The 25,082-nt window shown below is 45.3% G+C and overlaps 1 protein-coding gene across 2 annotated transcripts; it reads left to right on the top strand.

Moving 5' to 3' along the window:
- Positions 1–623: 623 nt before the first annotated feature.
- LOC118232288 lies at positions 624–18,984 on the top strand. Of its 2 annotated transcripts, none has more exons than XM_035427163.1 (9): positions 624–773; positions 1,135–1,473; positions 4,443–4,487; positions 5,120–5,199; positions 5,518–5,620; positions 5,822–5,929; positions 7,386–7,565; positions 8,989–9,100; positions 18,034–18,984. In XM_035427163.1, the coding sequence occupies exons 1-8, from the start codon at positions 734–736 to the stop codon at positions 9,063–9,065; spliced, it is 972 nt and encodes a 323-aa protein (XP_035283054.1). In that variant the 5' UTR covers positions 624–733; the 3' UTR covers positions 9,066–9,100; positions 18,034–18,984. The 2 variants fall into 2 exon arrangements, with proteins under 2 accessions (XP_035283054.1, XP_035283055.1); XM_035427164.1 differs by having other exon boundaries at positions 625–773; positions 5,825–5,929.
- Positions 18,985–25,082: the final 6,098 nt, after the last annotated feature.

Genomic DNA, 25,082 nt, shown 5'->3' with positions numbered 1-25,082 from the left:
TCATAGCTGTGCATATTGTAACAAGGCATCTAACTTGTTAGAAACATGCACTGCATAATCCTATTAATTCACTGCGCTATAAATCGTATGTAGAACAGGTTAAAAACAACCCCTCTGCACCATTTTAAAATCATATCATATCTCCCTGAGGGAGAAGCAGTTGAAGAACCCGGCAATAAAACATAATGATACAGCACCAGGTACTACAGGAGTGACAGCACAGTGTTTCCATCGGCTATTTCGCCCAGCCCCCCCCGTGCCACCCGGGCCCCAGTGTGCCAATAGCTTCATATTCCTCCCTTGATCATTAGGTAGTGTATGCTGGCATGGGGTAAGACTCAAACCAGCAAGACGCCCACTTTACATCTAAAATACACGATATACATGATAAAGATTTGATACTGAGCTGTAAAAACTCCTCTCAACAGCTCCTCAGAATCTTAGTTTTTCCTCTGATTGAATGTGCCTGGCCCTGTTCTCTAATCGGTGTGATACATAGCAGCTCGTTATGCTGGTTTACTCGTTTGGAGGAGGGAGGAAGAAAAAACTTTCAAACAGACGGTGAAGGCAGGTCTGTGCGTAGCGCTTCCTGTCTGCGCAGGGCCAGGATGCTGAGGTTAGGGCGCTGTGAGCTCAGAGCTGTGTGACAAGCAGCCGCTGCCTCAGAGAGTCGCTTTCCGTCTCAGACCCCGCCACTCCGCGTTCGCCTCCGCCAGGTGTGGCACAGCAAACCATGAACTCTCCAGTCGCTTATTTCACCGTCTATATTCTGGGTAAGTTATCATTAATATGTAAATTTTCTGTTCCAGCTTTGCTTGGATGATTACCCAGTAGTGAATATTAAAATTAAAAGGCGTAAAGTTTATTAATGTTTGTACCTTTGTATAGCAGTTCAATTACTGAGGTTTACCTAATAAAATGTGGTTTAATATTTTGTATTATGTTTGACTACATGTGAGAGACAGATTATTTAGGTTAATATCCAGGCTGTAGAGCTTAAATTTTAAATGTGGTGGGAAATAGGCCTACTTTTAAACTTTCTTTCTGCATGTGAATTCTGCACGAGAATAAGCCAGACACTTTAAAAAATGTATGTGTTCAAAATTACTTTTTAAAAACTTTCTCTCTCCAAAGGTGTACAGCTGGTTTCTGCAGCAATTTCTAATGGGTTTGCAGACTCGGTCACAAACACACAGCAGCCTAACAGCTCAGAAACCGGGGCACTGTCCAGCGCCCCGCCCGCTACAGGCTCCAGCCTGACCTCGGCCCAGAGCGCGCTGCTCAATGGCACACACGATGGAAGCAACCTCACAACCACCACCGAAGGCGGTGATGGCAACACGACTGTGGAAACGAGCTCTCCGAACGACGGCATACGGAAACCGGCAACGAGTCAGCCCAAAGGCGAGGATACCCCTGCCGTAACCACGGAGGGCAAGGCCACAGCAACGGCAAAATCCAGCTCAACTACAGGTGAGGGCCATGCCGGGGAAAGGGGGCGTTCTCATGGTGAAAAGCTCTTAGCGCTGTGCCATTAAGCCGGGCACCCACCGCACGCGTATCGGCCGCGAGCGCACTACGCGCGTATTACGCGCGTAACTGAAGCGTAGTTGAAGTACTGTTATTACAACGGCAGCGGGCGACGTCGTCTCCACCAGATGCGAACGCGTCGCGTACCGGCTGCGAAGCTCGCGCGACACAAGCGAACTGAAGCGTAGTTTTTCGCTTCTGTTCTATTTTTTCGGCTTGTCGCGCGTCACGTTGGCCTGTTTATACACAGAAATATGCTCTAAAATGCTAGGTATACATGCTCTGATTTATATTTCATTCTTATATTACTGGGGGTGTGTCCCTAGTTACCTCCCAGATATTTTTTAAGCAGCTAAAAAAAATACAAGCCTTTTCGTTTTGTAAAAATAAATAAATAACTGGAACCTGGGGGAAAGGCAAACTTAGTTTCGCTGTCTTATTTTGCGGAGGGGGTGGGGTAAATTTGAAAATACACCACAGAAAGACGTAGGCTATTGAGTGACGTAGAAGGGAATGCACCGAGCAGCGGTTTGTTAGCTCGAGTATTGGAAGATAGTTTTTAACCAACCATTGCTCAGCCTATTTGACTTCTCCGATGTCTTCGTTCGCCGTGCTTTCAAAAAGGGCTTGTTAATAAAAATCAGATAATCCACAGAGCTTTAAAAAAATCAGATTATTTAGTGGTCTTGCCGATGAAAATGCACCTATTTTATAAATTAAGTTGTAAGCAAGCCTTTATTGCACTTGTACTTCAAAGCTTACGGTGTTCATGGCGTTGTGGTGTTCATATCCCTTCAAGATTAAAACTGTTACTGACTTTTTCATGATTAGCTGATTTTACTAAATCTGATCCTATAAATGTTTTGACGTGAATGGCAAGACAACACGGGAATTCCCAATGGTTGATTACGGATTATTTATTATTATTATGATCATTACATATTCTTCATGAAATTGGCACGCTTGTTAACCAAGCAAATAAATTAATACAGTTTGAGATTGATTGTTATGCAGGCTACGTTGCGATTTAAGTTTATGGTACTTCTTGAAAGCGTTTACTTTCTCACGTAGGCTATTTACGAGTTAACGAAATATTACCAAATTAACAAACTGAAAAAGGTCTCTCACCAAAGTATTCACTTAACCCATAATCAACAGTCGTGAACAAACGTGAAATGCACGATGTAAAAGCCCACTGCAGACTGCGAGAGCTACTAGGAATATATAGCTTTTACGCAAGCCTTTGCGCGACACAAACGGAACCAGTGGAGACACCCTACGCGTCGCGCCGTGCTGCTTCGCCCTGCTGTTTACGCGACGCATACGCGACGCGTGCGGTGGGTGCCCGGCGTTAGAATGGGAGCTTCTGCGCCTGTTAAATCTGAGGGAAACAGGTCGTTGGATGGATCCCTTACAGAGCTATTCCAAATGAGCCATTTTTGTATGTAGCTTTCCAACTGCTGTATGATTAACAGTAGTGGAGACTCCCCAAGTAATGGTTAAGTACTGTGAGTTTGTGAGGCATGAGGATGGCACTGCACAGTGGGCCACTTGGACACACAAAGGCATCCATGCTTTGATTACTGCATTGGAAAGAGGTGGAATTAGCATCAGAGTAAAGCTCAGGTGTCCGTCTGGGAGTGGAGATACTTTATTATTTTCAGACCAGGGGATACCCCCTTATTCTCTCTCTGAGCAGCAAATTCAGACCTGGGGATTTCCGGCACATGAACCCTCTCTATGCCTGATCTGAGAGTCAGGGGGTGTAGAAGTGTTTGCAAGCAGCTCGACCCTTAGCTGGGCTGGCGTGAGCAGAAGCAGAAATTAGACGTAAAACTGCTTAGCCCTGCAACGCAATTCAGCGGGGAACCACACAATGTCCAAAACACCATGAAAAGAACAGAGAAGTTAACAGCTACAGTATGACACAGGGAGACACCATCACACAGTCACCCAGTCACTCTGTCACACACTCACACACTCACACAGTCACACCCAAACTAGCACTCTTTCCAAAAGATCTGCCATGACTTCCCTGCTGTACTGAGCTCTCAGTGTGTGCTTGACATAAACTCTAACCCTGTACTGGACAGGAACAAAGTATATTTCAATACTGGTTAATTATTTCTGGAATTAAACAACCATACTGTACATATGGCTGTCATATAAATAATTATTTGGCAAAATATCAATGGGGAATAGAACTCAAATTGTGCTCAGTTCAGGTGGTGTTCCATCACAGTGATAATCTATGATAATCTGGTTCAAGCTCTATTTTGATTTCTCGACATGAAGACTACGCAGTCTGAAACTCAGAGAAATACTGTATAATAGTCTCAGATTTACGCGCTTGTTGCTTTTATAACTAACAGAACAACATGCCTTGTTGCCTTTGTCTTGCGTGTGATACCATTTCCTGTACACTCGCCACAATATGATGTGTCAGTTGTGTCACCACCACTTTTACAGCATGGAGAGAGACAGAGCTGAAGCTACTGCACATGTGCTGTCTGAAATGAGTGTAACGACTGAGCACACACACTGTGCACACACACACACACACACACACACACAAGAAAACCCTTCTAACGATTCCTCGCTGTGATAAACTATCTTCTACAGAAGCTACTGTGGTTTATTTCTTATTCGTGTCAAAGTGTCTGTAATGCCTTTAGACACTCAGAATATACCCATTGCTGCATTGCCGTTTGTACAGTATTTGCTTTGAATCGTACAACAGTAAATATATTTCATTGCACACAGGAGACGGTGTAGTGAATTGAGTAATGCTAATACATTGAGCTTAGCTAATGCATCTTACTTTTAGATATTTTTTGCATAATAACAAATGTCAAAACGGAGAGGCAGTGTGTGTCCTTTTTTATCTGAGCCTTGTTGCTGTTCTGTTTCAGTGGCGAAAACAGCAAAGCCCACACCAGCTCACCAGGGAGGCTCGGGTGAGTATGCATTTGGCTTCACAGCTCAAGTGATGTCGCCATGTCAAACCCCAACCCCTAGAATGTTGTGCAGCTCGCCGTGAGTCATGAAATAGCCCACAGCAAGGTCTGTTTGGAGCTCCGCATGCATACAATAGGTGATAGAAACTGAAAAACTACCTTTAACCTCTGAAATGCAGTTCTTATTTGTGACTTGTGCATATGCATATTGTGATTTAAATATTCAATAACAATTTAAAAAACAAGCTGCTATAGATTCTTGTGTGTCATATACTGACCAATTCCAGGTGTAACCGATTTTTGGCCAAAGCCATAGACATATAATTCTCCTGCCTGTGCCCATTCTGTAAGTCAGTGCCGTGTTACCTGCATGCCTGGTCATTACACATGTGCCACTGTGTCACTGTTCCAATAACCCCTAATATCCAGCTGACCTCTTAGTACCTCCCATAAGTCCTGATCAGCCCTGCCGCTCAGCATGTACCCCCTGCAGTATATCACCATTTAATGAAAACAGACACGTCTGACGCTACCGTAGTTCATTCCTAAATCAATCGTCGCTGATGAAAGTGAACTTCTGAAACATATTCCTTCTTAAGCCTTCGGACTGACTGCGTTTTTCTTTTCTGTAGGATATGTCCTATTGGTCCTCCTTATATTAGTCATTATATGTTTTCTGGTTGTCATTTACTTCCTGCACAAGAAATCAAAGGTGAGTGTCTTTGTCGCTGTGATACTGTAGGTTATCGGGGACATAACTCTTATATTGTGTCATAGATATACAATTTTCTGTGGATAGGTGCAAGCCTATAAAAATGGAAAGTTATATTGACTTCAGACTCATCTAATTTCCCCCTTCCATTATGCTAATGTGCCCCCTTATGGTGTATAATATTTTGTCAGCTAATGGGCTGCAGTATTTAAATGTGCCCTTTGTGATATGACTGGTCCAACAGGGACAGAAGTCTGGTTGATTAATAATGCAGATGTTCACACTGCCTCTGTCTGTGTCTCCGTGTGTGAATCCCAGCGGTACTCCTTTGACCTGCACCACAAGGTGGGCGAGGAGGCCAGCATTCCCCTGAACACGGTGGACCAGGAGGGGTCCTTCCAGCCCACGGGCGCTAAGGAAGGTGACTGCAGACTCAGCCCTGGCGCTTGTGTGTCACATCCCGCCAAAACTATGAGAGGAAATACGCTGGTGCAGCATTAGGAGATATTAAACATCTCTGATCTCAGATTATCCACTGAATGAAAGTGAACGAATGAAACAATAGGGCACTTGCATTATGAGGTGATTGTATGTCCTTCAATAAGCACATGTTGTTTCAAAGCAGATGATCTAGCTCAGCCAGTGGAAGAGGAGAACATCCCAAACAGCATCACTGTGGGCTTGACACCCAACGGGCCTTCATCAGAGCCTGAACCCGGCAGTGACCACGGTACTGATAACAAAACCTGAGAACCAATCAATTTTATTTCTCCCTATGGTAACTTTGAGCGGGCTGAGAGACTACATTAAACACTGATCTCCCACTGATCTTCGAGCTCACAAAACTGTCCCTCTGTGTGGCACGTCGTGAGCCAGTGTTGAAATCACGGTTAAAACGACACGGCTGAACAGGAAATGACTGTTTTTGTGGTCAGTGACAAGCTTACCACCCAGCAGGCCACAGTCTCTCCCCACGCTGGGGGCACTAACAGCTTTCAGCCAGCACACCCTGCTGAGTAAAATATGGACTGAAAAGGATCTGGCCATGGCATACCAGTGGATAATTATAGTGTCCATGTAATCAAACATTACATGAACATTCCACTCATCTACTTTTCAAACTTCAACAGAGTCTCATGTCTAAATTTCTGAAGGTTCTGGCTATTTTCCAGAGGGAGGCTTCCTCAGAACAGTTCAGTGTGTTGCAATAATAAACCTTAGGTCTGACTCTACAATGTCTTTTTCTCGTATCAGAATGAATGTTTTGAACGTTTTAAAATTGCATTACATTTCTGTGCACAAGTCCTTATATATAAACATGTTTGTACTTCTTAAAAAATATAGATAAATATATAGAAAGGCATTTAATGTATGTTTGTAAGCATGACAGATTAGGTCAGAATTGTCTTAGACGGAGAGGAAAGTTTGAGCAACCGTAGAGCGAGCAACTCTGGTTTGTCTTAAATTGCACCATTAAAGTTGCAACCAAAGAAACAATCATGTGCATATAACATAATTTCCCTAGTTTTACAGTTCAGAAATACCCCAGGCTATTAGCTTCTTAGAATGACGTGGCGGATGGCAAAATTCAGCCATCTGTAAAATCTGGACTATGAAAAAAAACATAGTTCAGTTGTTTAGTCTTTCTACTCTAAACTGTACAAAACTAAACTAGTTTTAGCAAATAATACCTAAAACAAAAACAACAGCAAAATGCACTCAATTGATGTGAAGTTAACTGCGCCTGCAGGATATTGAGGCTGTCGTTTGTTATTTTTCAGCAGTACCGAGGTCCACCACTTGAGGGAAATGCTCGCTAAGAGAATGACAAACATTTGATGGGAACAAGTGAAGCAACGCTCACTTCTTTTAGTGCGCAAATTTTGACAGGAGATTCTGAAGTCTCAAAAAATGCATTTCGACTATGTATCTATTTAGAAAGATATTGCAGATAGACGTCATCGATTGTATAGATTTTACCTGTTTTTAATTTATAAAAATCTAATCTCTGGTCTGTTTTCCTCTTCATTCTGATCTTCTAGCTGTAGGGATGTTTGTTGCTGCGCCCTAAATTTTATTTACATATTTCCGCTGGTCCTGAATGCCATTGCACATTTAGCGTGAGTTTCCTTTGTTTGTTTTACGTTTATTTTATCATTTACTTTTATTTTATTTTGTTTTATTAGATGAGGGAAGCCTTGAGAAGGCGCCCAGCGAGGAGAGTTTCGGCTCTCAGGCCCCCCTGAGCCCCAAAGATGAGCCTTTCACCCTGGATCTCAACGACCTCAACCTCAACCCCTCCACCCACACCTCCGTGGAGTCGCTGGGGGAGCCGAATAATGAGAACAACAACGCGGGCAGCGGGGGTGAGTAGCGCGGGGGTCTGTAGCGCAGGGGTCTGTAGCTCGGGGTTCTGTAGCGGGGGGGTCTGTAGCGGGGGGGGTCTGTAGCGCGGGGGTCTGTAGCGGGGGTCTGTAGCGCCGGAGGCCTTTCCTTTATCGCGCTGAAGCGTTTACTGGCTGGTGTACGGGTGCTGGGATTTGCAGAAGCTGGGGTTTATATTTATAGGTCATGCTCTGTGTGTCTCTGTGGCAACCTATGGCTGGTTTATAGTCCCCTTGCTTCTGAAGTATAACTTAACACAGCAGGGATAGAGGGGAAGGTGGGCCAGTGTTTTAATGCAGTTTTATTTTTACATGTATTTTCCTGCTTTAGAGCCTTTAAGCGTTAGGATTCCTGTGGTGATAGTTATTCTTTTCTCGGTTAATAATCAGCCATATATCAACACTCAGAACCATACCCCTAAGACCTCATAAAACAACATGACAAACCAGTATGCAATATTTCCCATACACTATAGCCTACATTTGTTTAATAATAAGGATGTGTGACTGTGGTTTAATAATGAGCCCTTGAAGCCTGTGGTCTGTGAATGTGTTGCATGCAGATAATTTTTTCTGACATTCCATGAGTTATGCTACAGCTCAGCATGAACAGCTCAGTATATGTAAAGAAGAGCAGCCCCTGATTTTTAAGCAATCAGACATTAGCAGAAAGACATAAGGCCAAAATTGGGTGCCAGTTCTGTCACTGTGTAGGTCTGCACTGGTCCGAGACATGAAATGTTATTAAGTTTTTTATACTTCAGCCTGCGATGGGTTTTTTATTTCCTGCACATGAGTCAGAATTGTCTGTTAAATGTTTAGAGTGGTTTTGTATATTTACGTGTACTGCTTGGATAAAGTTGAAGGTGTACTCACTGTTGTGAAGTTTATATGAAGCTTCAGGAGGGAAGCATTGCTTTCCATGCTGTTGAATATGACACAGGAGGAGCTGGCTGCAGATGTGCATGCTTGCCATAGTTTTCACCGAAAAGGATCGCCCCGTTGATGAAACAGCAAGCTGATGAAAGAGACAGAGTGTTTTTGTCATGGTTCTGAGAAACATGGAATGGCTAGTGTTAGCTGACAGGGGTGTTTTTGGGTGGCACCCCTCGACCCCCATGCTCATAGCGTGACCCTCCCTTCCTGCTCTGTGTCTACCAGCTGTCTCCAAAATGGCCGCTACTGTTAAAATTACTCTATGACCATTACCTCGTTTGATGCAGGTCTGATACTGAGATCAAATTAAATTGTGACCCAAAAGACATCATTGCCCACAATGCTTTTTGCTTTGTGACAGAAAGGTTGCCTCCATAAAACCACGCCGTAAAAATGTTTGGTGTTAAATCTGTGAAGTTTTGGTGGTATGGATTGGTACATTCTCTTGATTGGCCCCCCTCCCTCACAGACACCCCCGGACAGGATTCTGCCCAGGCCGACCTGAACCAGGACGTGGCTGAGACTCACCTGGATGAGACTGCATGAGCCGGGTCACCTGACCTGGGCCTCCCCCCAATGTGGTGAGCTTGGCACAGAGAACCGAACTGTGTGATCAGTCACATGACTCTGGAATCAGAAATGGAGAGTGTGTCACAAGTTTAGTTTAGTTTATTTGACAAAATTAAAACACATGTATCAAAAGACTTGCATGTGAAGAAATTGTCAAGGATAACACAAAAAAGTCCTGGACTTATTTCCATCGTGGTCCTTGTTATTATGATGATTAATATCTAGTGTCAAATTACTTTTCTCAGTGCTTGTAATGTACACGTATGATATGGGCCAGTCCAGGTTTATTTGTAATTACAATTAATTTGGATAAAAAGAAGCAAAACAGAAGATTATCTAAAAAAGATTTTTTTTTTAAAGAATCAGAGCCAGAACAATGTTTAGCGTTCCTGAGTGATGTTCCTGAGTGATGTTCCGGAGTGATGTTCCGGAGTGATGTTCCTCAGGAGGTCCCCTCGGTGGTGGTGTGAGAGCGGACAGGATGTTCGCCTCGCACCTGCGTCCCGGTTTTAGACAACGCGAGGAAAGCCGCTTTTGGTGGATTTCGCGGTGCTCTGAGCGGCTGATGATAGCTCCTGATCCCGCCGCAGCGCGGAGAGGCCCTCAGCACCTCTGTTTGAACAAAACCTCGCTGAAACCCTCTGAGTCGCCCGCCCGTCGCCGGGGGGGGGGGGGGGGGGGGGGGGGTTCATCCGTATCGGGTACAGCTGCGTTCTGGGTAAACCGCTCTGCTCTGTGAAACTGTCATGTTTACATTGCTTGATTTTATTATTACTTTTATTATTTAATTGGAAGGCACATCAGAGCAAGGTACAGAGGCTTAAGTACCAGATATAAGCTCCCAGCGTTGCCCTTTCAATGTTGAAAAAGCACACGCACACACACACACACACACACACACACTCAGATACACACTCAGACACACACACACACAAACAAAAACACACACACACTTGCACACACACAGAAGGAGGCCAGTGATGGACTGGAATGTGCCCAGTCTGTTTGTGATGGCTTCTCAGATCCCTGAGATAGCCGTCTTTTCATTGTGTAGAGTTTAGAGGGTCTCGTTTCAGCAAGTCACTATACCTACACACACTGACACAAAAAGGCAAAACTCTTTCCAAACAGGAAATGGCTCACAAAAGTGTGTAGGAGGGCAAAAAATGAATTAATGGGTGTTTTTTCTTTAATTCTGGCCATTTTCTTAGAATCCTTATTTTTTCGCTACATCTTTTATATATTTTTAAAAATAGTTTGCTGCTTGTTGACTCAGGTTTTTGACGAGGGGTTGATTTTGCTGACTCATTTATTTCCTGTGGCTGGCAGGGGGGGAGAAATTGTTTAATGGCCCAATGTGTCTATCTTTAAAAAGAGGCGTTTTTCCTGTTGGGGGGGTGGGCTTATGTGGGGAGGAGCCAGCCACCGCTGGGTCTTTCATCTTTTTAATCATCAGCTATCCAGTGCAAGTTAAAACAATGCGCTACTGTTGCTGGATCAAACTGAGCAGCTTCAGGTTTACATGCAGAAGCAAACAGGAGCTACCCAGCATGCATCACAAACAATATAATCAAACTAACTGGCAATGTTTTTATAAAGTTAATCAATATCTAAGTAGTAAACTTTCCCCTACTGTGACTATGACTGTCCCACACCAGTCTGTGACATCGATGCAGCAAAATAAAATTAGGGCAGGTAGACTAGAAGAGTCAATAAAGCTATTACATTATTAATCATATTACCACTGTGAGTCACAGAGGAAATTTAGATTTTGCCATTAATATATAATTTGAAACGTATGCAAAAATGTATTCAATTCAAATACAAAACAGAAATAAACTCAAGAAAGGGACCGTATCCTTGTTACTTGGCTTTTGCCGAATTGAGCAGATGCTGGAAGATGAACTTGAAAGGCTGGTGTGCTCCCATTGATAACGGACATGACCCAACGTCCCATTACAGAGCGTAATCAGACGTGACCCAACGTCCCATTACAGAGCGTAATCAGACGTGACCCAACGTCCCATTACAGAGCGTAACAGACGTGACCCAACGTCCCATTACAGAGCGTAACAGACGTGACCCTGGCCGTATTATTTCCAGTGTGGATATGCTTTCATGCTCTCCTGCCAGCGCTGTGAGGACCGGCTTCCCCTGACATTATTAGAAGATTGTCCTCATAAATATGTCTGAAATAATGACAGCCGTGTGGTCTTTGCCTGGAAAACTGCTCACCCAGGTGGGGGGGATGGGGGGGGGTGGGATGGGTGGGAGTGACAGTGCTGTAATTAAAGAGCATTTTATTGCCGAACCAGTTGTTCATTTAGAGAAACCAGTCGCTTCTCATGGAAGTATGTCCAGGTTCAGAGGCTAGGCAGGAGATAGAAAAGACTAAATATCTGTTTCACGAGGGTCGTGCACTAAAGGAGGATGTGTGCTCATCAAAGCATGAATCTGACATTGGACAGAAGTGCTTTGTCATTAAAACTGAAGTGTTTTTGAAGTGAAATATTCATGCCAGTAGCTGAGTCCCTGGCTGTTAGGTTTAAGCACACATGCATTGGGGCAGACATTAGTTTTACTAATGACATTAATCTGGATCATGTTTATTGTTGTGATTAGTGGGAAAATGGAATTTATATTTCAGGAATATATGGCTAAAATATTTTTGTTTATTTCACATTAGAAAAGAGAAGGCTTGAGTCTTGCTTGATAATTATGGTTCAGCGAAGTGGGCAGTGTTTCCTGAAAGGTTTTTAGTGTTTAATGAGGCTGTGTGTATCCTGTGCAGTTTCACAGTTTGATGTGGCCGGGGTGGGCGGGAGGCGGGGGGGTGGGGGGTTTGTTTATGCTTTTCCGGTATCCCGGGGAGATGCAGGTCAGATGGCTGCTGACACAGCAGGTGGTGCTTTAGCCGCAGGAGCCCCTAGTAAAGACCCTATCACACCTGGAGCAAACGCCCCTTTACCTGCAGCACACGCTGTATGTGCTCCAGCTCAGCCTGGTCTCTGTGACTGCGCTGCAGCTCAGCCTGGTCTCTGCAACTGTGCTGAACACTGTGCTCCAGTCTGGTCTCTGTGACTGTGCTGCAGCTTGGCCTGGTCTCTGTGACTGTGCTGCAGCTTGGCCTGGTCTCTGTGACTGTGCTGCAGCTCGGCCTGGTCTCTGTGACTGTGCTGCAGCTCGGCCTGGTCTCTGTGACTGTGCTGAACACTGTGCTCCAGTATGGTCTCTGTGACTGTGCTGCAGCTTGGCCTGGTCTCTGTGACTGTGCTGCAGCTCGGCCTGGTCTCTGTGACTGTGCTGCAGCTTGGCCTGGTCTCTGTGACTGTGCTGCAGCTCAGCCTGGTCTCTGTGACTGTGCTGAACACTGTGCTCCAGTCTGGTCTCTGTGACTGTGCTGCAGCAGCTGGGGTTTCCCTGTAAATCTTTTCACACGTTCTTTGTTTTGCTCTATTTTTACCAGAGTGTGTTTGGCCGGGCAGGAGGGTAGCGCAGTAGGACTGGCTGCAGTGCTGGGCGGGAGGGAGGGTGACGCAGTAGGACAGGCTGCAGTGCTGCAGTTGGGAGGCAGAAAGTGGGGCCTTTTCTTTAATTGCCCTTCAGCTGTTGATGCTGTTTTTTTAATGTGCGCAGCTGGGCCACCTTCACTGTCCCGAGCTCTTTGGAAAGACCTTTCACCCCATTTAATGAGCACGGGTGGATGAGTTCAGATGGGTTATGTGCAAGGCTGTCATTTTACTATCAAGCAGCTCACTTATCTTAATGGTGCAGAGATGCCTGTGCTGTCTCATATAGAAACCTGAAATCTGAGCAGGAAAAACACCAAGGCTTTCTTCCCCTCTCTCCAAAAGACGCGTTGCAGAGATAAATAGGCTTACGTGTGATTGATAATCCAGTCATATATCTTTTCAACCAGTGAGACTGCCTATTAAATTGCTCGTACAAAAATCGCTGGGCAAAAACATTTTATGAATTAAATTAAATTATGACCAAATCCCCAAGATATCATAATGGATGTGGATACTCTATACAGTATTTAACCATTATTAATAATGACCATTACATTGTAAAAACACCACAAATTACAAATAAAAGTAAATGTTAAAGCTGCAGTAAAGTTTTAATGTGCCTTTTGTAAATGAACTCCCCGTTTGGAAAGGCTGAAGTCTTTCAGTGGCCGGCTGGCTGTTGGCTGAGAAAGTCCATTGAGGAGAAAGCTGATAAAATCAAAGTCCAGCTCTCGGGCTCGAGTTTTATCAGATCGCTGCGTCTATGGCAGCACACAGAGAGCTCCGTTCTGCACTGAGCTGGAGAATGCTTTAACTAAGAACCAACATTTTTTACCGGATTACAAACAATAGTTTTGAACTATAGAATGAACACGATTAAGCCAGTGGAAAAAATATTGTATTACTCGTCCGTTTCCATGACTTATTGCATTTAGTGTGATATATTTCATAGTGCCCCTGTTATTAAAATCCCTGTGCTAAAATTATAGTATTATGGGGGGGGGTCACAGGTATATGGACCAGTACAGACAGAGGGCAGAATCCCCCTCCAGTGATATTTCTGTGCAGTACGTCACAAGACATCGTTTAACATGGTTTCTGTTACTATTTGTAGATTCTCTCGATGTAGTTCTGTAGATTGTCTAATCCTGTGCATTACTGTGCAGAGCGGTGTGTGATGTCGTGAGCTGTGGCCAGTGTGTTTGAATCTGCGGTCATAAGCAGCCACTTTATTTCTATCACTGTAGGGGCATGAAGGTCATGCACAGAAAAAGTTCAGCTACCTGAAAATAAAACAGTATCAGTGCATTGAATAGTGCTGCGGGTCTTGTGGGCAGGAGCAGTGGCTCGTATACAACACGATGACGTGGCATCCACAACAAACTTGACGACACCGTGTAGGAGCACAGAGTAAATGGTTGCATGTACTTTAAAAAGAAGCAATCAGATTTGCCCCAATTTTATTTGAGATAATTGCACAGCTCCCCCACCCCTTGCACTGGTGACATCACCCCCTGATTTTTGGAGTGTGAGAAAATTGAAAGTGCTGTTGTTTCACCCCTGGGGGGTGAATTCCATGCAGCTCATAGTAATGGGTTTGCGACCAATCCCCTGTTATTTGGTCATGCTTTGTCTGTTATAGATGCAGAGACCCTGACATAGAGTCTATCCCTGCATAGTGTCTGCGCATAGGGTCTGTCTCTGCATAGTGTCTGCGCATAGGGTCTGTCCCTGCATAGTGTCTGCGCATAGGGTCTGTCCCTGCATAGTGTCTGCGCATAGGGTCTGGCCCTGCATAGTGTCTGCGCATAGGGTCTGTCCCTGCATAGTGTCTGCGCATAGGGCATGTCCCTGCACATCTGCGCAGTCTCTTAGCAGCAGGGCTCGTGCCATAGAAGAGAAAACCTTCCGCCAGGTATCCCCACAGGTGTCAGCCCTCACTCCTCTACATGCAGACACAAACCGCTTCCTTCTTCTGATTCGGTCAAGTTATGGAGTACAGCAGAACTCCAGTCACCTTAAAAACAGATCAACGTGCCCGATGTATGCCAACCTTACAGAGGTCCCCGTTTTGGTGAAGACGAACTTGATAAAGTAGAAGTTTAGTGCTAGATAAACTGAACATTCCTAAAGGATATCATTATATAAACTTCTGACTTCAAAGCTTAAAGGATTTAGGTTTCAGAAATAATGGCTTTCCTGACCTGTGACCAGAGTGTACACAGAACAGTCCCAGTGAGGGAGGGGGGACTCTTTCCTGCTCCGGTCCCTTGACCTTCACTGACCCTCTGCAGAGGTGCTAAGTGAAAGGTCAGAGGTCAAACAATCTAATTAAAGGGCGCACAGCGTCCCGGTGTGGGAGGGGCTGTGTGTCCTGTGTCCCGGTCACCTTCCTAGCATTCCCGAGCTGTCCCAGAGCGTGTTCCTGCAGGGACAGGGCAGCCGGACCCCCCAGCCCAGGTGGAGCCCGCATTGCTAAACCTTTACGGCCGTCTGAGTCTGCAGCTTCCAGCCATAACCCTCCTCCATAGGCCCACCGCTTTCTACAGGCGGCCAAAAGAAATGCAATTGACTCATCGCTGAGGGCAAGTTTGAGTTTTCATCTTTAGTTTGCCAAGTTCTACTTTTGCAAAATAAAAATTTTAATAACTTGATAAACTGTATTTGCAAAGACAAAAGAAGAGCTCACATTTGTTTGTGAGTCAGATTTAAGGTGCTGATTGAATCCAGCCAAACGTCCATGTTTTCGTTTTGACTTCGCAGAGCGTCTGAGAGGCCGGCCGTTTCCTTTTGAGTCCCATTCCATTTTCGGCCCTTTATTTTGGCAGTTGACCCTGCGGGGGGGCGCAGTGACCTCCGCGCTCTGCTATTGTTTTACTTCACAAAAGACCGCTACCCAACCCGTGGCCGCTGCACCCCCCCCCCCCCCCCCCCCAGCACAGACACAGCGGCGGTACGGCAGCTCCGCTTACCGTCTGAGATGCAGAGAAAGGATCAGGTCTGGCTTTGTGAGAGCCTGACTCCGGCAGGACATACGCACGCTTCCTAACTCAATATCCGCAAAGCCACCGTCTCACCCATTCAAGGGAAAACCCGCTTTTTAACATCCAAGTATGGGGGTGTCTGTCAGATTCCCTGCCTGCCTGAAGGCTGGGGGGTGCATATTAATCAAAAGTAATAATGCGAGTAAATGTGATGTTTTTGTGTTGTGGCTGCCCATGATTGGTAGCTGTTTGATCCATGCTGGGTGTAGTTTTACAGAGGCCAGATGCGGTCGTTAGCCTTGTTGTTAATGCTGTTGTGGCGTGAGCGGGGTTGTTTTAAAGTACCTGTGCAGGTGGCCCTGTTCTCTGGGCTGTGCACTCCTCAGGTAGACGATGACAGATGTGAGCTCACCTGGTGACACTGCATCCAGGCGCTGATCCACATTCCACTGCTCAACCACATCTCTTCTAGTTTAGGGTCTAACCTTTCTGTGCAAAAGACTGTCTGTTTCTACATGAATTGTGTGCTATTTAAAAAAAAAAAAAAGCAAATTAAAAATTGCCACGTTAGACTGAAATAGGCTAAGCTTGTATGATCCTAATTATAATAAAAATTACTTTTTATGAGTAGTACTACTACTGAATAAATATTGCTTTCTGCAAGAGGGGAAATGCAGCTTTGAGAAACCCAATGTTCTAATTCACAATCACTTACATGCATATATTACAGTGATATTAAATGCATTGAAATGTATTCACCGTAATCCCTTTAGAGTAATAATGCTGTAGATGTCTGCGGGCCGCCTACCTTTGTCCGCAGCGAGATGAACGCGTTCCTCTCCTCTGAGCGCGTGAGGATGTTCAGGGGGAGTGCCGGGCGAAGGTCTGGTCTTAAGGGCTGCGCTGGGGTACTCGAGAAGAAGCGCTGCCAATTCCAAATGAGAGAAAAATAAATTTAGGGGGGAAAATGTGTACAGAGTGGTGTGATAAGGGATCAGGAGTTGGATTAATCAGTTTAATCTAGCCTTGGTGAGTACATGTTCTCTTATGAAAAGAAAATGTGTCCTTTTAAAGCAAACGGTAAATCTCATTGTGAAGAGATTTCTATACGCTGGTAATGTCACAATTCCATGGCTGCTCTTTATTGAACTGGAGGCCAAAAGATCTTCATCAAAGACAAAAACAAAATGGCTTTGTTAGGAGCAGAGCAGAGCTGTTGGTTTGGGACCCCAGATAGGGTTCCAGTAAGGAATGCTGGAGACGGGATTAGTCTCAGAGGATCCCCAGAGGAATGCCCTGTCTTTCAGCCGCCTGATCCCTGAGCAAACACGTTCAGGGACCGCAGGTAGCCACCGCACCTGTCCGCAGGTCCTCTGGCCTTCACACAAGAGCCCGAGTCTGTCCTTATGGCTGTAACTGTCTGTCTGTCCTTGATGACCTGCCAATATGCAGGTCTAGTCACTCAGTTTAGACATGGTAGTGGGGCGTTATCCTTACCTTTGCTCTTCCATACAGAGTCATATTTGTGGCAACCCTGGACTGGATTTATGTGAGCTCATACATGAGTAAGCACTCTGCATGAGAAGGAAATTTTAAAAAAGCACACTTGAGCAATTTAACTGACAGTTGGCCGGGGTGCACAGCGCTGTTATTCTGCCAGTGAGAAGGTGAAGAATGATGCTGTTTTGACTAAGTTTAGCTCATGTGCTCTAGAACTGTGGAGTCCTGCAACCTCACAGTGCTTACCTGGGTTGTAAAATAGTTGCCTGGTTGTTCACAGGAGCTTATAGTAATGACTGTGATTGGATAATGGCCACTCGCAGATAATAGGGTTGCCATGCAATTACCCAATTGCACATTATGTTATTATATTCTTGCACCTGGCCCACCCCACATGTGCTGCACAGAGGCAAATTGCTGCCTTCTCTCCCAGCAGAAAGCAAGATGGCTGACAGGGCATCGTCTGTTTCTGTGGTGACTCATGCGTTTTAGGAGAGGGGGTGAGTTTTAGAACCGGGACACAAACTCCCACCGAGCGTCCCTGGGAAACAGAGCTCCAGGGCCTGAGTTCCTGATCTCTAACGGCTCATCGTAAATCACACTATCAGTGCTCTGAAGATCATATCAACTCGGCCATTTCACCTGGAAACAGGTGTTCTGGAGTTCAAAGGTCGCTGTCAAGGATACATTTACCGGTAGATTACAGAGACCGTCCATCCGGCGTCTAGGAGACATAAAACCACATTTTATCCCCAGTGACAGCAGTGAGCGAACGCAGTATTTGGTTTTAATTTAGAACTAAACTGGCTGATTCTTATTTTGTGTCTAATTCAGTCTCGCTCCCTTACATTCACGAGCAGTGCAGTGTTCTGCAGCGTCCGGTGAAATATTCATTCATATTTCATATTCCTGGCATTATTTTAATGCTCCACTGTGTTCTGCTTTCAGCGTGAAGACGGGACGTCAGGATGGAGGAAGTACAGCAGAGTGACTGGGATCCCCATACCCCCCTGTCCCGTACCCTAATGTAGTCCCGTACCCTAATGTAGTCCCATACCCTAATGTAGTCCCATACCCTAATGTAGTCCCATACCATAATGTAGTCCCGTACCCTAATGTAGTCCCGTACCATACTGTAGTCCCATACCCTAATGTAGTCCCATACCATAATGTAGTCCTGTACCCTGATGTAGTCCTGTACCCTAATGTAGTCCCATACCCTAATGTAGTCCTGTACCCTGATGTAGTCCCGCACCTGAATGAGGATTCTTAGCCACTGGCTCAAAATGTACAGTTTTGTTACCACTTTTACTTGCTTGCTGCAAATTGGCTTTCATTCGTATCGCTTGGCTTAGCTCTCATGTGCAGGTACCAGTCATAGTTAAACTAAAACTCATCTTCCCTGTGGTCCCATTGTCCAGGTCCAGCACTAAGATGACTGTACTTACATTGTGAGTGTGATGGCAGGTTTAGACTATAGCTGTGCAGGGATACTAGATTTTAAAAATGCCTGGGGTGCTTAATTGAGCTTGTACAATCACTAACATGATACACTTCATTGTTTAAATATTCAGTGTACATGTAGAATGAATACCTTTGTGATGTGTATTTAGCAATGACTGTGTGTGTTTTTATAATTAGTAATAATTGTTATTATAGTTTCCGAGGTAGATAAGTTGTATTAATTATGGTTTTCTCAGTAGTAGTGAAACTTGAATTGTTATATGAGTGAAAGTAATAGTGATTTTCTATAACTTGTAAAATTAATCATACTGTAATTAAGTCAATTAATGTTTTTCAATTTACTTTTTTTGTTAAACTGAATTGGATGTATACCATAAATGGAACTTGATCTGTGGAACTTGATCTATGCAATAAATGTCATGTTTCTCTTAAGAATTAAGTAGTCTGTCATGGTCTACAGTTTAAATGTAATGGATCAGTGTGGTGCTCTCAAGCTTTGTCACAAGCATTATTTGAATTGCAGTAGGAATGGCTAATTTAACCAGGAAATGCAGTACTGAAGCTTTGTTATTAGATAATCTTGCGTTTGGGTTGATCTAATGCAATCAGTGCTGGCACAGGGAACCTATTGTGTCAGCTCTGTTCACTGCCCCACTAAAGCAGATTAGCCTACACTAGCAGAGCTCCCAGTCATTTCCATACTGAATCAGCACTGAGCAATCAGAAGACCTCAGGTACTTCCATCAACAAATGCTAATAGCTGCACAGCCTGTGGCTAATGCTAATGATAGCAGACATATAAGATCTGCGGTAAGCATGGGCTAGGCTAGCAGTTAGCTGCTGCTGGCTGTCGATCAAACAACATTCCTGTCAGAATTATCCTGCAGATTCTTTGAGAAGGAAAATGCAGTCATTGTTGCGGAAATGTCAGTTTGTTGGTACTGTTGAAATGCTGTGAGTTTGCAGTTCTCTGTTCAAGTTGCAGACACCACACCTCACATACAACGCATCTTATGCATGGCAGCGTTCTCCCCTCTGTGCAAACCTGCCACTGGTAATAATGGGTAAATATAAAGATCAAAACAATCCCATCATGCCCAGCGGTCTCACTTGTAAGAATCACCATTTTGAGTTGAACTGCGATGCACAAGCATGTGGTGCGTTTGTCTGTGTTCAGTTTTACCTGCGCACACGATAGGTATAAAACAGGCGGTACAGGTGCAGACACATTCACCCCAAAGAGACGCCGTTAAAAGACAGGAATGCCCCACAGCTGGGGGGCAAACACTGCGCTGCTGAGTGACCTTTCTGTTCAGTCTTCACCTTTCCAAGTGTGGTGTTACAGTGCCAGAGATATGAAACAATCAGGAAAAATAAAAATGAATGGCACATTTTATGACATTCATATGTGTTGGGACATGGTATTTACTTATATTATTATTTAGGCAAGGGTCATGACCCTAATTGCATTGAAGGCAGCTTTCAGAATGCACCTGAGAACTGCTGGTTGATTCTCCAGCTGTTCTGCAGGCCAGAAACGCTGAGTTATCGTTCAGAACGGCCGAGCACACAGCCGACACGCATCATCGATGGATACGCAAGCGAGGACTGCGTACAGATGAGCATTTAACTCTGTCCCACGGGGCTTTCCTCTCAGTGAACACCCTTTTGATGGAGAGTTATTAAAACTGTTTAGGACGGTCCTGTACCGATGCTATTTTGAGCTGGTCTCCGGGGCCACTGGTTCCCCCAGCGACAGAGTGTGAGGCCAGAGCAGAGCTGCTCTGTGACCCACCAATGACAAAATAAAAAGGAACACTGGAATACTTTAATGTCCTGGGGAAGGGACAGCAGGGGAGGCGGGAGGGGGGGGGGGGGGGGGGGTGGGGGGCAGGCAGGAATGCCAACTATGGATGCGGCCACTGACAGGGAAGAACCATTCCAGATTCCACAAGATGTTTTGGGGTGGGGGGGTACTGCATACCTTCTCCATCTCGCTCCCCCCTCCGGGACCTGAAAGTATTAGGTTCTTGCCGTCCTATTTATACAGGGTGCATATTTATAGGGGCCTATTATTTGATGCTGCTGGAAGTGTGAAAGCTGAAGGAATGCCATGCCCTCTTTGGGGAGGCTATTCTAAGGTGGGCGGCTTTGGCCACAAGTCGTTAGGCCCCAAAGTGCACCCTCGCTGAATTCAAGGCCTCCACATATCCCAGAATGCATGGCCCTACCTGAACCTGCATTTCTCCCCACTGGCCGTGAGCCTTCCGCTGATTAATTAGGGCTGTCTGTCTACTGCAGCTCAGGGTAGCAGAGCAGACCGTCTCAGTGAGGGCAGTGGGACTGGATGGGAGCGGTTTATAGGAAAGCACTGGATATCACAGAGTCAATCTAGTCAATAAACGTAACAAAGTGCAAAGTGCGCAGACTTCAGAAATGACGGACAGACAGTATGAGCCCCATCGCTGGTGCTGATGATGTCATATCAGCGCCACTCTTCAGCTCGCCGATGTAGCTCCAGGGAGGTGAGCAGTGACAGGAACTCCACCTACGCCCCCAGCGCTGCGCAGACCTCATCCCTGCCCTCTCGTTTATCAGGACTATCTTTACTTTGATGGGAGGTAATGAGATGTCCAGGGGGGATTCAGGTCGAGGGCACCACAGGAATGCTGAACACAGCCAAATGACCTCCTGTAACATTACCCAGAACCCCCTGTGCACAAGCTTAGCGGTCAACTGCAATGTCTACATCACACACACTGAGCATCACACACACACTGAGCATCACACACACACCGAGTATCACACACACAATGAGCATCACACACACACTGAGCATCACACACACACCGAGCATCACACACACACCGAGCATCACACACACTGAGCATCACACACACACTGAGCATCACACACACACTGAGCATCACACACACACCGAGCACTGGGCTGCAATGTCTACATCACACACACTGAGCATCACACACAATGAGCATCACACACACACTGAGCATCACACACACACCGAGCATCACACACACACTGAGCATCACACACACTGAGCATCACACATACACTGAGCATCACACACACTGAGCATCACACACACACTGAGCATCACACACACACTGAGCATCACACACACGCTGAGCATCACACACACACCGAGCGCTGGGCTGCAATGTCTACATCACACACACTGAGCATCACACACAATGAGCATCACACACACGCTGAGCATCACACACACACCGAGCATCACACACACTGAGCATCACACACACACCGAGCATCACACACACTGAGCATCACACACACACTGAGCATCACACACACACTGAGCATCACACACACACCGAGCATCACACACACACTGAGCACTCGGCTGCAATGTCCATACTCCTCCCTCTGACCTGCTCAGAAATCATTTGAACATTTGTTTTTATATCATGTAGTATCTTTGAAAGGAAATATTAACGTGGACAATTTAACATAAAATCTGAGACTGCAGGACAGTGACAGCAAAAATTATTTTTTTTAAATTTATAAGTACTGCACATCTCTACGTAGAAGCCAGTGAATGAGACTGTGATCGTATTAGAAATCCTGGGTTGTTGAATGTTTTCCGTGTGTTTGTAGAATAAGGCAATACTAATAAGGCTCCACTACTGGAAAGATGAGATTGTGCCAATGTGTATCCCTTCTGGTCTAAAGAGCAGAGAGCTTAAATATGAAGTATATATAAAAAGAAGGTAAATAACAAGGGGGTTACTTGTGTATAAAAGGCCCGGTTTGTTTGTCTCTATAGTTACCCACTACAGTAAATGCCCCAGCTTGGTTTCCTCTTGGCAGAAGGGGCGGAACTTATTTTAGCGTTGTAATAAAAATATGGATCTGAAATGTGGCAGGCACACATGGCATCTCATGCATTTCTCATATGATTAGGGGAGTTTGTAACAGGTGCCTCTGAGTACTGCATCGTGTTGTCCAGACCACGTCAGCATCTCCAATAAACAGAGAAGTCTTGTATTTATATCAGTGTTATTACTGACATTGAGCAGCTTGTTCATTGAGTCAGCTCCTCGGGGCAAATCGCTTTCAAATATTCATGAAATCAGTGTACTATTTCATGCAACTTCTGATAATAATGTAATTTAAATCAAAATACACATTAACATGTTATTATTAGATTTTCATTATTATTAAATACTCAATGATTTGGGTCTGTCACTTCAATTGGACTGTGGTTCCAGGACTGTGGTTTCTCGAGTTTTTGAAGTTTGTAATATAGACAGTAATCTATGTGAAAAGAAATATCGACCTTACGTTTTATGTGTATAAATGTGAGTTTATCATGGCTTTTGCCCACAGCGAATGGAATTCTGCAGAGCTGCTGGTGGTGGGTGGCCTGGTACTGAACCCTGACACTGAACCCTGGTACTGAACCCTGGGACTGATCCCTGGCACTGAACCCTGGCACTGAACCCTGGCGGTGTCATGGTCACCTGTGCCTGGCTGGTCCGTGCGATGGGGCATGTCTGACCGTGGCGTTGCACCAGGAGGGGGGTACTCTGCGAATCCGGTACCTGCAGGTGACCCGCGCCAGCTGCTCGTTTGGGCTCAACCCCCCCCCCACCCCAGGACGGCACAGTTCAGCTGCTCGTTGGGGTACTATCCCCCCCACTCCAGCACTGCTGCTGCTGGTCTGCAGAGTGAAATTGTGCAGCAGCTGGCCTCCCCAAAAAGGAGCACTTTGCCAGTCCTATTAATAAAGGTGAAAAAGGGTTAAATGTGGCCAAGCTTCATTGCTTCCTTAAGCAAGTGTCATTATAATGTGATGGAGGGCGAACGGGGGAGAAACATGATTGCACTGGACCCAGAATGCAGCTGTCAGCACATATTTCACAGAAAGAACGCTGTTTAATGCACGGACGGATATGCACTGCGTGGAATAGCTTCAGCGCATCATTCAGATACACGCCTTGCCTTGAGAACAGTGATGTAATGGCATTATTCCCTGTGAAGCCACAAGCCTGAGGTGTGCATTGTGCCGCTAGCTCTGCCCTCTGCCGCTAGCTCTGCCGCTAGCTCTGCCCTCTGCTGCTAGCTCTGCCGCTAGCTCTGCCGCTAGCTCGTCCCCATTACCGCTGAACGGGCCGCACTGTTCTCGCACCTTATATCAAAGCCTCAGATCGCGTGTGGTTATCATGAGCCGGGCTGGTGTACATCCCTGTGTCAGCGGGAGGGCGTAGTCCACTGTGGACCCGCTGGGTGGATTTGAAACAGAACCTAGCGACAGCGACCGCAGAAGATATATTTGGACTTTCTAGTAACGATTTAGCTACATGAAAGGCTATCAACTCCGGTTCTTTCGGGCCGAGGTCCAACAGGTTTTGTTACTTTGTGTAATCAAGACCCAGGAAGAATTTGCCCTTGCATCTGCAGAGCTGTTTATCATTTTATCAGGATCGCAACTGTGTTGTTGTAGGTACACATGCTCACGGTAACCCTTAGCTCCTAAAAACACAGCCCTGTCCTTCCAACCTTGATCTATTCCTACCCATAACCCTGAATGAGACCCCACAGTCTGCATGCAAGCATCGGGATGATATGAAATACATTAAAGGGCATAACTGAGGCATTTCGCATTTTATTCACTAAAACAACAGGCTCTTTCATGTCTCATGTTCCATACTGAACTGTCCAGTCATTGTGAGGTCATAATGCACAGATATATGACTGACAGTTTAACCCCTCGGGCCCTGCTGAACAGACACCATCGTCCTCAGGACGGACAGCATTAGTCTTTAGAGCCGTCTGCTTTTCCCTGGCCCCTGGCTATGCTCCCCAAATGTATGCATTCTGCACCTAGTCCTCTAATTCAGGAAAACTGGTGAGAAATGAGAAGCCAGCTGACTAGTAGAAATAAATCTCTTGTAGCAAAGCACGTGCAATGTTTGTTGAAGAATTCTTTTAAAATTATCACTATGCTTCTGAGAATATTCTGAAAAATATTTGTCTTTTGGTACTTCCTGCAGCAGGAATGGTGGAGAAGTTTTCATGCACTGAAGGAGAGAAAATATCTTCTAAATGTGCCTCTGCATCAGAAATAGTGTGTCTAAAAATAAGAAACTCGGCTGGATACGATGGACACTTATGCCAATGAGAACTAGATGGCAGATAAATGTCACGCTAAGAAGGTAAAAGATTATATTTTCTGCTGTTGTATGTATGTTGTGTAAACTTTATAATGGCACAAACAGTGGGGAGGGAGGTGGATGTGTGAGCAGTGGAAAGGTGTTTAAAGCACCTGATGGTTCAGGTGACGCCCGTGTGTGTGAGAGAGAGAGAGTACCGGGTTCGTGGGGAGACCCCTCCACACACAGGGAGTCATGTAACAAAGTGAGGCAGTATGGTTCATTACCACGAACCACAAAGCTGAAAGGGCCCAGTGTTCACGTGAACCCCACTGTGAAATTACTGTGGCCATATCTGATGACAAATCAACACTCAGAATCTACCTTCAAAGCGCC

This window comes from Anguilla anguilla, chromosome 7 (assembly GCF_013347855.1).
Source record: "Anguilla anguilla isolate fAngAng1 chromosome 7, fAngAng1.pri, whole genome shotgun sequence".
In the NCBI taxonomy this organism is placed as follows: Eukaryota; Metazoa; Chordata; class Actinopteri; order Anguilliformes; family Anguillidae; genus Anguilla; species Anguilla anguilla.
Note: the sequence above shows the minus strand (reverse complement) of the source record. Positions and strands in the feature narration are given on the sequence as shown.

Bases quoted from the DNA above. Each gene is read 5' to 3' on its own strand.
- LOC118232288 (XM_035427163.1), top strand. From the start codon at position 734: ATGAACTCTCCAGTCGCTTATTTCACCGTCTATATTCTGG. The intron at 1,474-4,442 runs GTGAGGGCCATG...GTTCTGTTTCAG, and splicing joins AAAATCCAGCTCAACTACAG to TGGCGAAAACAGCAAAGCCC. The intron at 5,930-7,385 runs GTACTGATAACA...TTGTTTTATTAG, and splicing joins TGAACCCGGCAGTGACCACG to ATGAGGGAAGCCTTGAGAAG.